The following is a 15403-nucleotide window of genomic DNA, read 5'->3' on the forward strand; positions in this document are numbered from 1 at the left end:
ATAGATGAACATTACCGTATGTAAATTCGGGTGCATGATAGACAATGGTACTCCAGTGCATTTCTCCGTCTGAATCAGAACAAATATGTTTTCGAACCTTCTCTTTAAAATATTTTTTTTTTTTGAAATGTGTGATCTAAAGCATGCCATAGACAATTGTGTGGCTACAAAAGAAGTTTAACGTTAAATTGTTCTCAAATATATAAAAGCATCATTCTTCTTTGGAGAAACTAAAAGAAAAGTATTTTATACAAAATGGGACAGAGAGAGTATTAAATAAGCAATGGTAAGAAAATTTTGATCAAGTCATTGGACCTCAAAAGATGCCCTATAATGAAACAGACAAACTGAAAACCTGCTGTGGATTTCACAGGGTCATTTGAAGACAAAACCTGTTAAGAAGGAAAAAAAAAAGGAAAAAATGGGATAATAGAAGAACAAACACAAGTATATGGCAAAAAATAAAAGGATCAATGAGTAGTTTATAATAGAAAAAATGGAAATTAGCTAGTTCTTTGAATAATACAAATGAAAATTACAGCTGAACCTGTCGCAAGGAAATTTCTGAAAAAGATTACATATTACCAGCAAAAATCACTTATGTGAAAACAGTAAATATCAAGCTCGTTTGCCAGTTCTAGGTGAAGACTTTGGGGCGAGTTCCCATCGGCCCTTTGCACGTCTTCGCTTAATAACAGCTCTGCCACTGGTGGTGCTCATACGCTTACGGAAACCATGAGTCCGAGCCAATGACTTCCTTGATCTATTCCTCTTAGTTTGACAAAGAGCATACTTCTTTGCCCTCACCACCAGCCCACGCCTTTTTGTGGTGCTCACTCCAATGTTGGAATTGAAACCAAATCCAAGTGATGAACCTAAGCCAGAGGTTAACGATTAAGTTTGCACTACTCACAATGCCAATTTAATTCAAAATTCTGACCAGAACTACTTTCATAAAACTCGCATTTGCGACTAATGCAAATGCTACAAATTGGAAAAGATTTACACGCTAACGGCTATGAAAAGGGCAAAGTGACTAGAGTGCTGCATGCTCACGGCATTCTCATGAGATCGACCATAAGGATATTAAAGGAGGAAAATAAAGACACATTTTTAGCTGATTAGAATGCAAGATAAAAGTGTAAGAAACTTAAGTGGAAAATGGTTTCATTCCACACCTATTGCTAGGAAATATCAACACAATGTTAACCTGCGTATATTTATCACATTCCCTTCATGTGCATGCCTTTTGGATCTTAAGGTTTTCCTCGCTTGGAGTTTTCTGGTTCAATTATTTTATAATCAACCTTTTAACAAACCGAACTTGACCATAAAACTAACAGTACGGCTCAATATTTTCAATAGCATTCCAATTTCAAAACCTAAAACGTCCATAATAGACACTATCAATGAACTGTAGAACTTTGAACAAAGGAAGAAACTAGATCGACCATGGTTTAATTTCATATTCGTTTCTAGGAAATATCAACATAGAATGTTAACCTGCATATATTTACCATATTCCCCCCATGTATATGCCGCCTTTTCGCCCTTAAGATTTTCTTCCTTGTTCAAAGTTTTACGGTTCAATTGTTCTATAATCTAGCTTTAACCAATGGATTTTGACCATAGAACCAGCAGTACAATTCAATGTTTTCAACAGCACGCCAATGTCAGACTAAACTATCCAAAATTGACACTCCAAATGTGAATTATGTGGAACACTAAACATCAGAATCAAGAATTGCAACGTACTCTTTTTCTCTCCTTTTTGGTCAAGCATTAGTATAATACCTTCAAATCTATACGTGGATATAATCCAACAGTACGGATAATATATCCTTCTTTAACCAGAATCAATGCAATTATTGGTAGTTACAATGTACCCACAAGAAGCAAATTTGTTTTATGATAGTGGTGTCCAGGCTATGTTACGCGCATCCCACCAGAAAATGCAACGAATAACTCTGTCCACTAAGGTTTAGACATATGGAAATCACTTACTTCTGTTAGATTGGACACGGAGTTTAAGAAAGAAATGAAACTTTTGAAATTTGTGGTCCTAAATAAGTTGGAAAGGGGTCCAGAGTATTTGTGTGGTTATAAAAGCCTCTCGTTAAGGGTACAATTGCAAGTTCAAGCTAAATTGTTTCCAATTAGAAACAGGTCAATCTTTTTGGAACGGACCAAAAAAGAAAATAGGTTCAAATAAACTAGAACGGAACGAATAGTATTTTTTGCTTCTCATCCCACTTCATTAACCACTAGGTCACACCGTTAGCTATTACAATGTACCCACACGAAGCAATTTAAAGCAACATTACCAGGAATCAAGAAATCGACAACTGAAATCTCCAATTTCCGCAAGACCCAATTCAGCAAACAACAGAATAAAATTACTAATTAATTTCTCTTTTCCTATTTTCACATCAAAATTGTGCATAAGATTCAAGTTGCAAAACCAAGATAGAACCTTTACAGCTGAGGGTGTCGGCGAAAAGGAAAAAATGATTGAAAATTTATAGGACTTACCGGAGAAAGAAGAAGAAGCAGATAGGGATGAAAGTGCAGAAGAAGGAACAAAAGAGCAGTGAAGCAACCCAGAACGAGTTGATGCCTTAGCAGCACAAGGTGCCATTTTCAAAGATACGGAGCTCGTTCTTGAAGAACCAGTGAGTAGAGAAAGTGAGGCTGATGGCACATGCCTTCCTATTCCTGAACAAACCACTGACAGAGAAGCCATTCTTTCTCTCTTTGACAAACTCTCCCTCCTCGTTATTCTATCTACAAAGGTACTTATGGGGTTTTAACGCCTTATCTGCAGAGCTGGAATCGGAGGAGGATAACGGGTTAAATTATACATGGGTATTCAATATTTACCTCTTTTGCAATTCACACCCTAATCTTTGCTTTTTTCCTCTTTACGGCCTAGTCTTTTCAAGTTTTTTTTTTTCGTTTTTAAAAAATACCACTAAGCAGAGTGCTCAGTGACTAATTTAATAAATAATTAAAATAAAAATTAATTCAAGTCTTACAAAGCGAAATGTTACGTACTTAATTCAATTAAGTACAAAACTGTAAATCTAAAGAGCCAATTGAAAGAATAGCTCTTGAACAATCTATAGTTAAGTTGTTCTTGAAAGAGAATTAGGAATGCAGAGATTAAGAGAGAAATGTTATTGAGTAAAATCTGAATAGCTATTGCACTGAGCTTCTTCCCTTATATTCTGTAATCGAGATTCTCTTCTAACTGTTCTAACTGATTGTCAGCTCCCTCTCCCAACTAACATTGTCTAACCGCCTAACTATCTTTCCCTCTGAAATGACTAATATGCCCTTCTTCTATTAACAGATTCATAACAAATCCTCCCCGCTAAGAGTCCCTGTCCTCAAGGACAAAATGAGAAATTTTTTGCTTAAAGGCATGCACATCTATCCAAATACTATCTTCAAGTGGACATTTGAACCACTTGACCAACACTTGCTTGACCTGCCTGTGATGCTTAGAAATGGATCAAAATTTCAGTGCTTACTCTGGTTCAAAAATAATATTGCCATGAGGAAAAAGGGACAATGGTAGATCAGGTACTACAGAAGCAGAACCAATATGCTTTTTGAGCTGTGAGACATGAAATGTAGAATAAATTTTGGCGCAGGGAGGTAAGTGCAGTTGGTAGGCTACAGATCCCACCTTCTTAATAATCTGGAATGGACCAAAGTATTTGGGACTCAGTTTGTGATAAGAGTGGCCTTTCAGGGACATCTGGCTGTAAGGTTGTAGCCTGGCAGATGTCCTACCTCAAACTCTCTGAAAAATCTATTCTTATCCGCTTGAATCTTCATTCTATATTGAGCTAACAATAGATGATGCTTGAGTAACCTAATGGTGTCTTCCCTAGCCTGCAGACTCCTATCAACTTCTTCCACCAATGAACTGTATGGAACATAAGGCATATGTGTGGGTGTATTTTGACCATATAATACCTCAAATGGGGTCAATTTAGTAGCAGAATGGTAGGTGGTGTTATACCATCATTCAGCCAGTGACAACCACTATGCCCAATCCTTGGGTCGATCATTACACATGCACCTAAGATACCCCTCCAAACATTTATTCACTGTCTCAGTTTGGCCATCCGATTGAGGATGGTAAGCTGTAGAATGATGTTGTTGCACACCTTGAACATCAAAAAGAGATTGCCAGAATTTACTGAGGAAGACCACATCTCTGTCACTGACTATTGTTTGAGGCAGTCCATGGAGTTTGTAAACACTATCCAGAAAAGCCTGAGCTACTGAGGCACCAATGTAGGGGTGGTTCAAGGCAATGAAATGAGCATACTTGCTCAGCCTATCAACCACTACCATTATCATTGAAAATTAATTAGATTTTGGTAAGCCCTCGATAAAATCAAGGCTAATGTCCTACCACACCCTATCTGGGATTGGTAAGGGTTGAGCAGTCCTGGTGATTTCACATTTTCACCCTTACATCTATGACAAACTTCACGCCCTCTGATGTGTTCATAGACATCCACCTTTAGTTTCTTCCAATGATAAAACTGAGTGACCTTTCTCGGAGTAGCAGCTATTCCTGAGTGACCTCCTACTGCTCCATTATGCAAAAATTATAGTATTTCTTGCCTTAATTCCTTGTCTTCACCCACTACTATCTTTCCCCCTCTATAAAGAATACCATCTTTCAACATATACAATGGTCTAGACAGTGGATTCTGCTGCAATTGTTGGATAATATGCTATAGGTGAACATCTTTCTCATAAGAAGTTTTGATCTTCTCTAAGAATTCAGAAGACACATATGACAAGGTGTGTAGCTGAACCTCCTCTTTAGGCAGTCGAGACAATGCATCTACAACCACATTGTCTCTACCCTTCTTGTAGGTGATAGTATAATCATACCCCATGAGCTTAGCTAACCATTTTTGTTGACTAGAGGTTGATATCCTCTGCTCCATAAGGCATTTTAAACTTTGATGATCAGTTTTGATAGTGAAATATCGTCCAATGAGATAAGGTCTTCATTTTTGTACAGCTGCTACTATGGCCATCATTTCTCTTTCATAAATTGAAAGTTGCTGATGCTTATGACTCAATGCTTTACTCATAAAAGCTAAAGGATATCCCTCTTGCATTAGCACTGCCCCAATGCCAATACCACATGCATCAATTTCTACATTAAACTCCAGATTGAAATTGGGAAGGACCAACACAGGTGTTGTTGTCATTGTTAACTTCAGTTCCTGGAAAGCTGTGGAAGCCATTTCATTCCAGGTGAACTTATCCTTTTTGAGGAGTTCAGTTAAAGTTTTGTCTATCACTCCATATCCTTTGATAAATCGTCTGTAGTACTCCGTTAATCCTAGAAATCCCCTCACTTCTTTGATAGTTCTAGGAATGGGCCAGTCTACCATGACTTTGATCTTAGAGGGTTCTGTTGTTACTCCCTTAGCAGATATAACGTGTCCCAAGTACTCCACTTCAGGCTGACCAAATTGGCGTTTGCTCATCTTAACAAATAAGCAATTTTTCTTTAGAATCTCAAAGGTCTTCTGTAAGTGTGTCATGTGTTCCTTCCATGAAGAGTTATATACCAATATATCATCGAAAAAGACTAGGATGAACCTTCAAAGGTGGAGCTGAAAAACCTTATTTATTAAACCTGGAAGGTAGATGGGGCATTTGTTAGACCAAATGGATCACGACAAACTCATAGTGCTTATGGTGCGATCTAGAAGCTGTTTTTTCAATGTCCTTCTCATGCATTCTGATTTGGTGATATCCCGACCTCAGGTCTAACTTAGAAAAATACTCAGCCCCTCCTAATTCATCTAGAAATTCTTTAATTACAGGAATGGGAAACTTATCCTTGACAGTGTGGTTATTTAATTGTCTATAATCAATGCATAGCCTCCATATTTCATCATTCTTCTTAACCATAACTATAGGAGAAGAATAAGGACTTATACTGGGTCTGATGACTCCTACATCTAGCATTTCTTTTATCATACGTTCAATTTCATTCTTCTGCAAGGCTGGGTATCGATAAGGTTTGACATCCACTAGAGGTACTCCTTCCTTCAAAATTATCTTGTGATCATGGCTTCTATGGGGTGGCAGCTCAGTGGGAGTTAAAAACACTGTCGAGTATTGGTCCAGCAGGCCTTGCTAATCACCATGTATCTCTACTTGTTGTGAATTGAGACAGGCCTTTGAGGTATCCATTGATTGCACATGTGCTACAACCATCATGCTAGCCCTACTGATTTGTGCAACAGCCTTTCCATTCTGTTGTTATCAATCATTCTTGACCCCCCAAGTTGACTGCCCCTTAAAGATACATTCCTGCCTCCTATCTGGAATTCCATTTTAAGAAGCTTGAAATTCCATCTTATGTCTCCTAATGTAATGAGCCATTTAATCCCTAAAACTACATCAGCCCCTCCCAAAGGCATCGCTAACATATCTACCTTGAACTCTACACCTTGCATTTTCCATGAAACTCCCATGATCATGTAAGAACTATGCACTCTGCTACCATTTGCAACAGCCACCGGAAAGGTAGAAATAGTTTCAAACTTACACCCTAACTTCTTGGCTATGGCTAAGTCCATGAAGTTGAGTATCGACCCTGAATCAACCAAAACATGCACCATATTACCTTTAACCCCTGCTCTCACCCTCATAGTTCTATAATCTACTGTACCATCCAAATCATGGACAGACATTTGGGGCTGTAAGGCAGATTCTTCATAATTCTCTTCCTCTACATTATCCTCCAATTGCCACTCTCCACTCCCTCCTCTACTTCGAAGAGGTACAACTGTTTCCTCTTCTTGCAGACATGATTAGGAGAATACTTCTCATCACACCAGTAACATAAGCATTGTGCTCTCCTTTTATCCATTTCAGTAGTTGACAGTTTCCTAGAGTATTTGACTGTAGGTTGATTAGGAGCCCTGCTTCTCCCTCCTCCTTTATGGCTATCATTACTCGAGTGCTGGGAATAGTTCCTCGATTTCCATGAAGAATTAGGGCTAGGAAGCGGTGGTCTGGAACTCCTAATGGCCACTTGGTTCTGTTCCCTTTGCAACTTCAAGGATTGTTCTACTAATCTGGCCAAGTTGTAAGCCCTCATAAGAGTTCTTGGTGCTTGCATACGTACTTGTACTTCAATGTCTCACCTCAGCCCATTCAAGAAGCAACTAATCGAGTACTCCTCAGTCAACTCCACTTGAGTTATCATCCCATCAAACTTGTCAAATAATTCCTGCACTGTCCCTGTTTGTTTCAATGCCACTAACTCCGCCATTGGATCATCATACAAATTGTCACCAAATCTCAGCTGTAGGGCTCACACATAGTCATTCCAGTTGGGAATCCTCCCCATTCTGACTTTCATCAAAGCTTTGTGCCACTGTAATGCCTGACCTTCTAAATTAATGTCAGCTAAGCCTACCTTAGATTCCTCCATCGTTCCGTCAACCTCAAAGAATTCCTCACACCTGTAAATCCATCCATCCAAATCATCACCCCCAAATTTAGGAAATTCCACCCTAGAATACCTCTTTCCAAAAGGATTATTGTTACCATGCCCATGATTTCCCCCACTTTCTACCGGAGCTCCGGTGACCCCCCTAGGGTTAGTTGTCATCGCCGCAATCAATTGACGAATTTCACCCAACGCATCCTCCTGCCTTTCCCCCATCTCTCGAACCTGCTCATCGTGTTTCTCTGCCATGGAACGAATTTGCTCGCGGAGCTCATCCAATTCCCATCGGACATCGTCGTTTCTGGTTGTCGTCTCCAACATAGCTTCGCCCAAGACCGTCGCTCTGATACCAATGTTACGTACTTAATTCAATTAAGTACAAAACTGTAAATCTAAAGAGCCAATTGAAATAATAGCTTTTGAACAATCTACAGCTAAGTTGTTCTTGAAAGAGAATTAGGAATACAGAGATTAACAGAGAAATGTTATTGAGTAAAATATGAATAGCTATTTCACTGAGCTTCTTCCTTATATCATATAATCGAGACTCTCTTCTAACTGTTCTAACTGATTGTCAGCTCCCTCTCCCAACTAATATTGTTTAACCGCCTAACTAACTTTTCCTCTAAAATGACTAATATGCCCTTCTTCTATTAACAGACTCGTAGCACGAAAGTAATTAAAACTTGCTATTGTTATACTCTAAATTGATAGTTAAATAATGAAATCTAGCAACAAGTCAACTACTAAGATGATCAAACATAATGCAACTCATTTTATTTTCTAGAATTTAAGTTTTCTATTTGTTTTTTTTGTGGGGGAGGGGAGGGGGGGGGGGGGAATATGTACTCCCTTTTTCCCAACTTATGTGATGATGTTTGATTCCGTATGAAGTTTAAGAAAGAAAAAAAATTTTAAAATTTGTGATAAAAAATAAGACATACATCTATACGTGGCTATAAATCATCTCATTAAGAATAAAATAGGCTTTAAAGTTATTATTACTAAATAAATTATGTTATTCTTTTGTGATCGACTAAAATAAAGTAGTAGACATAATAGATAGTAATCCTTAAATTTGATACTAAATTCCTATAACACACCTTTTACACGCTAATTTTTTTTTCTCAAAATTTGCCTAAATACACCACTTGAGTGAAGTGGCATGGGTGTGTTTAACCAAAAAAAAAAAGCAGCGCGTTAGTCTTGTACTCCTATACAAAGTTTGTCCCAACACTTAAGTGTCATATGTCAAAATTTCTGTATTTTTTATTTGGTACCCAATCCCTTCCCATCATCTTCTCCACCCTAATTATTTGGTCCCCTTCTTAACTAGCCACCGGCCAAGCCTCCCTCCTCTAATCTTTTCTTTTCTCTTTCTCAAATTAAACCACTAACAACCCCATATTTAATTTATTATTACCTCCATAAATTCATTAATTCTTTAAATTTTTTAAAACTTATGCAGCTCAAAATTCTTCTGATCTTTCATTTCAAAACTCATTCCATAAGTGTATCTTCATTTCCTCTCCACTGAAAAATCCAATATTGCTTTGAATTATGGGTTTTGCTTCTTTGCGTTCTGTTTCTGTAAATATGTATTCATGACTTTTATGCCTTTTCTATTAATGATTTAAGTGATTTAAACAAAAGATCATGGTATAACCCCATTTATATTTTAGTTCAATATATCTTCAATAATGGATATTACTTCCTTTCAGCTAACCCTCCTACAAGAAGAAAGAGAAATTTAAAGGAAATTTTACTGGTATACATCCTATTTATTATAACCCAAAATCATTTTAAAATATTATTTTCTATAGCTACCTTTTATATTTTATAGCAAAATAAGTATTTATGGTTTATACTACCGTTGAGACATGAGATAACGCATGAAATAACGCATGAAATAAGGCATGAAATACGCTATTTGGGTAAAAATTGCAAAAACCTAACAGCAATAACTAAATAAATACACTCAAACTCATTAAAATAGGAATGCTAGTTAATAATCCCTAAAAGTAAGCAAAAATAAAAAGAAAAATGATAACTTTCATCCAAAAATAAAGCTCACTTCCAAATTCCACTAAAATAGGTATATAATTAATTATATACAAATTCTACCCATCACAGGTAAATTACCCGCACTTTCATGTTATATTATAAGTTTTAAGTAATTGTTGTTATAAAATAAAGACGATAAAGTAAAGACAAGTATAGAGAGAAACTGATATATTATTCAACTTCAAATTGGTGTAAATAATGAACTGAAATCTCCTCTATTTAAGAAGAATGGAAGCTGCTGTGTAAGCTGCCACAGCATGCTGCTGTGTAAGCTGCTGCTGTGTAAGCTGCTACTGCAAGCTGCTACTGCAAGCTGCTGTGTAAGGTGCTTGTAAGCTGCTACTTTATCACATATGGATAATCTTCTACCGGGGGTAATATTTATCCATAACGGAGTACCGAAATGATAAGATTCTTCAGGAGGCTTATTTCCAATAGAATAATAAATAGATAAACATATCTACGGCGGAGTCCCATATGGATAAGCTTCTCAGGAAGCTTATTTACAACGGAGTACTAAATGAACATCTATAATATATATTTATAACACTCCCCCTTAGATGTTCATTAAAAGATAATGTGCCTCATTAAAACCTTACTTGGAAAAACCCCGTGGGAAAAATCCTAGTGAAGGAAAAAGAGTACACATATGTAGTAACACGCATTGCTAGGTGCCTCATTAAAAACCTTATAAGGAAAACCCCGTGGGAAAAACCTTAGTAAGGAAAAAAGAGTGCATCGCGTATTTTACTCCCCCTGATGAAAACCTTGTTTCAAATATTTGAGTCTCCGCATTCCAATCTTGTATACCATCTTCTCAAAAGTTGAAGTTGGCAAAGATTTAGTGAATAAATTTGCTGGATTATAACTTGAACGGATTTGTTGCACATCAATGTCACCATTTTTTTGAAGATCATGTGTGTAGAATAATTTTGGTAAAATGTGCTTCGTTCTATCTCCTTTTATAAATCCTCCCTTCAATTGGGCTATGCATGCAACATTGTCTTCGTATAAAATTGTGGGTCTTTTCTCACATTCCAAACCATATTTTTTTTGAATAAAATGAATTATTGATCTCAACTATACACATTCCCTACTTGCTTCATGAATAGCTATTATCTCGGCATGATCTGAAGAAGTAGCAACATTAGATTGCTTTATGGAGCGCCATGATATGACAATACCTCCATATGTAAACACGTACCTGGTTTGAGATCGAGCTTTATGGGGATCAGATAAATAACCTACATCTGCATAAACAACAAGATCTGCACTATCTTTGTTAGCATAAAACAAACCCATATCAAGAGTTCCGTTTAAATATCGCAATATATGCTTAATCCCGTTCCAATATCTCCGTGTAGGAGAAGAACTATATCTTGCTAGTAAATTAACAGAAAATGCTATGTCAGGCCTTGTAGAATTAGCAAGATACATTAGTGCACCAATTGCACTGAGATAGGGTACTTTAGAACCAAGGAGTTCCTCATCCACTTCTGGAGGTCGGAACAAATCCTTATTCACTTCAAGTGATCGAACAACTATTGGTGTACTTAATGGGTGCGCTTTGTCCATGTAAAAGCGTTTTAAGACCCTTTTTGTATAGGTAGATTGAAGGATAAAGATCCCGTCTGCTAAATGTTCAATTTGCAGACCAAGACAAAGTTTTGTCTTTCCTAGATCTTTCATCTCAAATTCTTTCTTAAGATATTCAATTGCCTTCTGGAGCTCTCCTGTAGTTCCAACAAGATTTATGTCATCAATATAAATAGCAAGTATAACAAATTCTGAAGCCATTTTCTTTATAAAATGTATGGACAAATAACATCATTTGTATAACCTTCTTTCAACAAATAATCACTGAGGCGATTATACCATATGCACGCAGATTGCTTTTAACCATACAAAGATCAATCTGATTGAGTATATTTCCCGAGATCTTGGATATGCTTCAGGCATTTTAAATTCTTCAAGGATTTTCATATAAATTTCATTATCAAGTGAACCGTACAGATAAGCTGTAACTACATCCATTAGATGTATTTCAAGCTTTTCATGTAGTGCTAAACTAATGAGATATCGAAATGTTATGGCATCCATAACAGGTGAATATGTTTCATCAAAATCGACTCCAGGTCGTTGTGAGAATCCTTGTGCAACAAGGCGAGCTATGTATCTTTCAACTTCATTTTTATCATTCCTTTTTCGCACAAAAACCCATTTATGACCAACTGGCTTTATACCAGCAGGTGTTTGGACTACTGGTCCAAAGACCTCTCTTTTAGCAAGTGACTTCAATTCCGATTGAATTGCCTCTTGCCATTTTGGCCAATCAGATCTTTGTCGACATTCTTCGACAGATCGGGATTCAAGATCCTCACTATCTTGCATAATATTAAGTGCAACATTATATGAAAAAAATATTATCCACCACTATTTCATATCGATTAAAATTAATCCCATCACCGGTAGAACTTATTAAAAGTTCCTCACTCACATGAGTTTCGGGTTCATTGATTTCTTCAGGAATCTCAGAACTAATCAGATCTTGGGTCTCTTCAGGAGATCCCTTCATAGTATCGTTTTGATAATTTGTCAATTTTCTTTTTCGAGGATTTCGATCCTTAGAACCAAAAGGCCTACCATGCTTCAGGCGTGCTTTAGGTTCACTAGCTCTCATGCTAGTAGATGGTCCTAATGGGACATCAATTCGGATAGGCACATTCTCTGCAGGGATATGTGACTTAGTTATCCTTTTGAAATCAGTAAACGCGTCTGGCATTTGATTTGCTATATTTTGTAAATGGATGATCTTTTGGACCTCCTGATTACCTATAGGGGTACGTGGATCAAAATGAGATAATGATGAAACTTTTCACGCAACTTCTCTTTTGATTTCCTTTTTCTCTCCCCCTAATTGTGGGAAATTTGTTTCATCAAACTGACAATCTGCAAATAGAGCAGTAAATAAATCTCCCGTCAATGATTCAAGATAGCGAATAAGAGGGTGATTCAAACCCAATATATTTTCCTATCCTTCTCTGTGGGCCCATCTTACTGCGCTGTGGTGGTGCTACTGGCACATATACAGCGCATCCAAAAATTTGTGAAAGTATCATTGGTGTTTGAACATTTAAGAGCGTTGGCTCAAGTTGTGAATCGAATTGTGAAAGTATCATTGGTAATTGAGCATGGTAGAGCGTTGGCTCAAGTTGTAAATTGAGTTGTGAAGTAAATATGAAAAAGAGAAGAGGATTTTAATATTGTTCCCTTGCCGGGATGTTGTTGCTTTTAATATTGTTCCCTTGCCGGGATGTTGTTGCTTTTGATATTATTCCCTTGCCGGGATTTTCATTGTGATTTTATTGTGATTTCATTTATTTCCTTGCCCTTATTGTTTGTGATTGTTGTTTGGGTGAGGAGGAGTGTTAAAGCACGAAGGGTGATGCCGTGCATTGTTTTGGTGAGAGAGTGTTAAAGCACGAAGGGTGATGCCGTGCATGATTTTCGTGAGGAAAAGTGTAAAGCACGAAGGGTGATGCCGTGCCGCACGCTGTACAATTCCGTGCCAATTATATTGATGTTTGTGGTGAGGACGAGAGTAAAAGCACGAAGGGTGATGCCGTGCAGATTATATTGATTCTTATGGTGAGGACGAGAATAAAAGCACGAAGGGTGATGCCGTGCACTTGTCCTTGATTTTCTTGATTCTGCTGATAATTAATTATGGTGTTCTTTACGTCTGCATACTGATTTTCTGTTGTTTACTTGGTTTTATTGTGATGATATTGATTCCCTTGCCCAAATTGCTTTGTGATTGTTACTTGGGTGAGGAAGAGTGTAAAGCACGAAGGGTGATGCCGTGCATGATATTTGTGAGAGAGTGTTAAAGCACGAAGGGTGATGCCGTGCCGATTATATTGATATTTGGTGAGGACGAGAGTAAAAGCACGAAGGGTGATGCCATGCACTTGTCTTGATTTTCTGATTATTGTTGATATTTGAGTTATGGTGTGCTTTACTGTTATTTATTGTTTTCTGTTGTTATTTGATTTCCCCGCAGCATGCCTTCCCCCTTCTTACTCTTTAATTGTAAATATCTGCCTTTATTTCCGCTGTATATGATTTAACTACACAGGTTTATTTGGTAGTCTGGTCCTAGCATCGTCACTACTTCGCCGAGGTTAGGCTAGACACTTACCAGCACATGGGGTCGGTTGTGCTAATACTACACTCTGCACTCTTTTGTGCAGATCCCGATACTGTAGTTTTCGGACCGCAGTGAGGTTGCTGCTTCCAGTTCACCAGGCGACCCGAGGTAGTCCTGCAGGCGTCCGCAGGCCTTGGCGTCTCCTTCTATCCCTTCATTCTGTTTCTTTTATGTATTTCAGAGACAGCATTATATTTATCTTTCGGACCCTTATTTGTAGTATTCTTAGACAGTCTGTGAAATTGTGACACCAGTCCTGCGTAGTCTATGTTTAAGGAATCGTATTGAAAATATTTTAATGGTTATAATTTGTTCTTCCGCTTATTTAATTCCGCTGATTTCACAATGTTGATTCGTAATTGTTAAAGGATTAAAAATGAGAAAAATGTAAATAGTTGAAATAATTGGCTTGCCTAGCTTTCACTAGTAGGCGCCATCACGGCTCCCGAGGGTGGAAAATCCGGGTCGTGGCAAAATCCGACCATACGCCTAGTCCAAAATCACCATAAAAACCAATTAGAATCTTTAAATCACCAATTCGAGGTAATTTCCTCAAAAGTTAGACCTTGGTCAACTCTTCCAACTTAAAGCTTCCAAATTGAGAATCATTATATCAAATCCATCCCGAACTACTCAAAAATCAAAACCAACCATGCACACAAGTCATAAAGCACACTCAAATTGCAGAACGGAATGCTAGAACTCAAAATGACTGGCCGGGTCATTACACGCACCTGCGCACCAAACCTCGCATGTGCGACACACCAGCACCATAACTGCCCAACAACATCAAAATGGCCCGAAATCAATATTAAACACATCCGAGCCTCCTGGGGCCCTGATCAATCATACCAAAAAGTTCGGATACCTAATTAAAACTATTTCAAGGCTCAAAACATAACGTCAAAACCACAAATCGAAGATCAAAATCGAACACTTACCTTCCAAACTTTTCAACTTCTACAAACACATCTGAATCATGCCTGCACATTTTGGATTTCACCCAAACTTTACACACAAGTTTCAATCAAGAAAATAAACTTATCCAAAGTCCTGAAACAACAGTTAGAACCCGATAACACCAAAGTCAACTTCCGGTCAAAACTATAAATTTTCCAAACCTTCAAATTACCAACTTTCAGCTAATAGGGCCAAAACCTTCTAGGAACCTTCGAATCCAAATCCGAGCATATGCCTAAGTCCGAAATCACCATGCGAACCTATTGGAACCACCAAACCACCAATCTGAGACTGTTTATTCAAAAGTCAAATCTTGATCAACTCTTAATAACTTAAGCTTCCAAAATGAGACTAAGTATCTCCAATCACTCTCAAACCTTCCGAAGCCAAGCTAAGTAATTCCGCAAGTCGCAAAATAATAAACATACATACGGAAAGCATTAAGTAGGGTAACGGGGCTCAAACACACAAAACAATCGGGCGGATCTTTACAGAAACCAAACTGATGGAGTACAACACAAGTTAAAGGAGAAGGAAATATAACTTCATTCAAAACTCCTGACAAATTGTCGATCCATAAATATGAAATCCCACTTTTTCCAAATGACGGCAAGCTTTATTAAACCACAAATGAAGAAAAATTATAAATACATTAACTG

The 15403-nt window shown here is 37.6% G+C and overlaps 1 protein-coding gene across 1 annotated transcript; it reads right to left on the reverse strand.

Annotated features, from left to right (window-relative positions):
• On the reverse strand, positions 453-2902 carry LOC109228972 (50S ribosomal protein L34, chloroplastic). The gene is made up of 2 exons (XM_019394256.1): positions 2533-2902; positions 453-875 (listed from the first exon to the last, which is right to left on the reverse strand). The coding sequence occupies exons 1-2, from the start codon at positions 2741-2743 to the stop codon at positions 619-621; spliced, it is 468 nt and encodes a 155-aa protein (XP_019249801.1). The 5' UTR covers positions 2744-2902; the 3' UTR covers positions 453-618.

Source organism: Nicotiana attenuata, chromosome 1, assembly GCF_001879085.1.
Source record: "Nicotiana attenuata strain UT chromosome 1, NIATTr2, whole genome shotgun sequence".
Classification (NCBI taxonomy): domain Eukaryota; kingdom Viridiplantae; phylum Streptophyta; class Magnoliopsida; order Solanales; family Solanaceae; genus Nicotiana; species Nicotiana attenuata.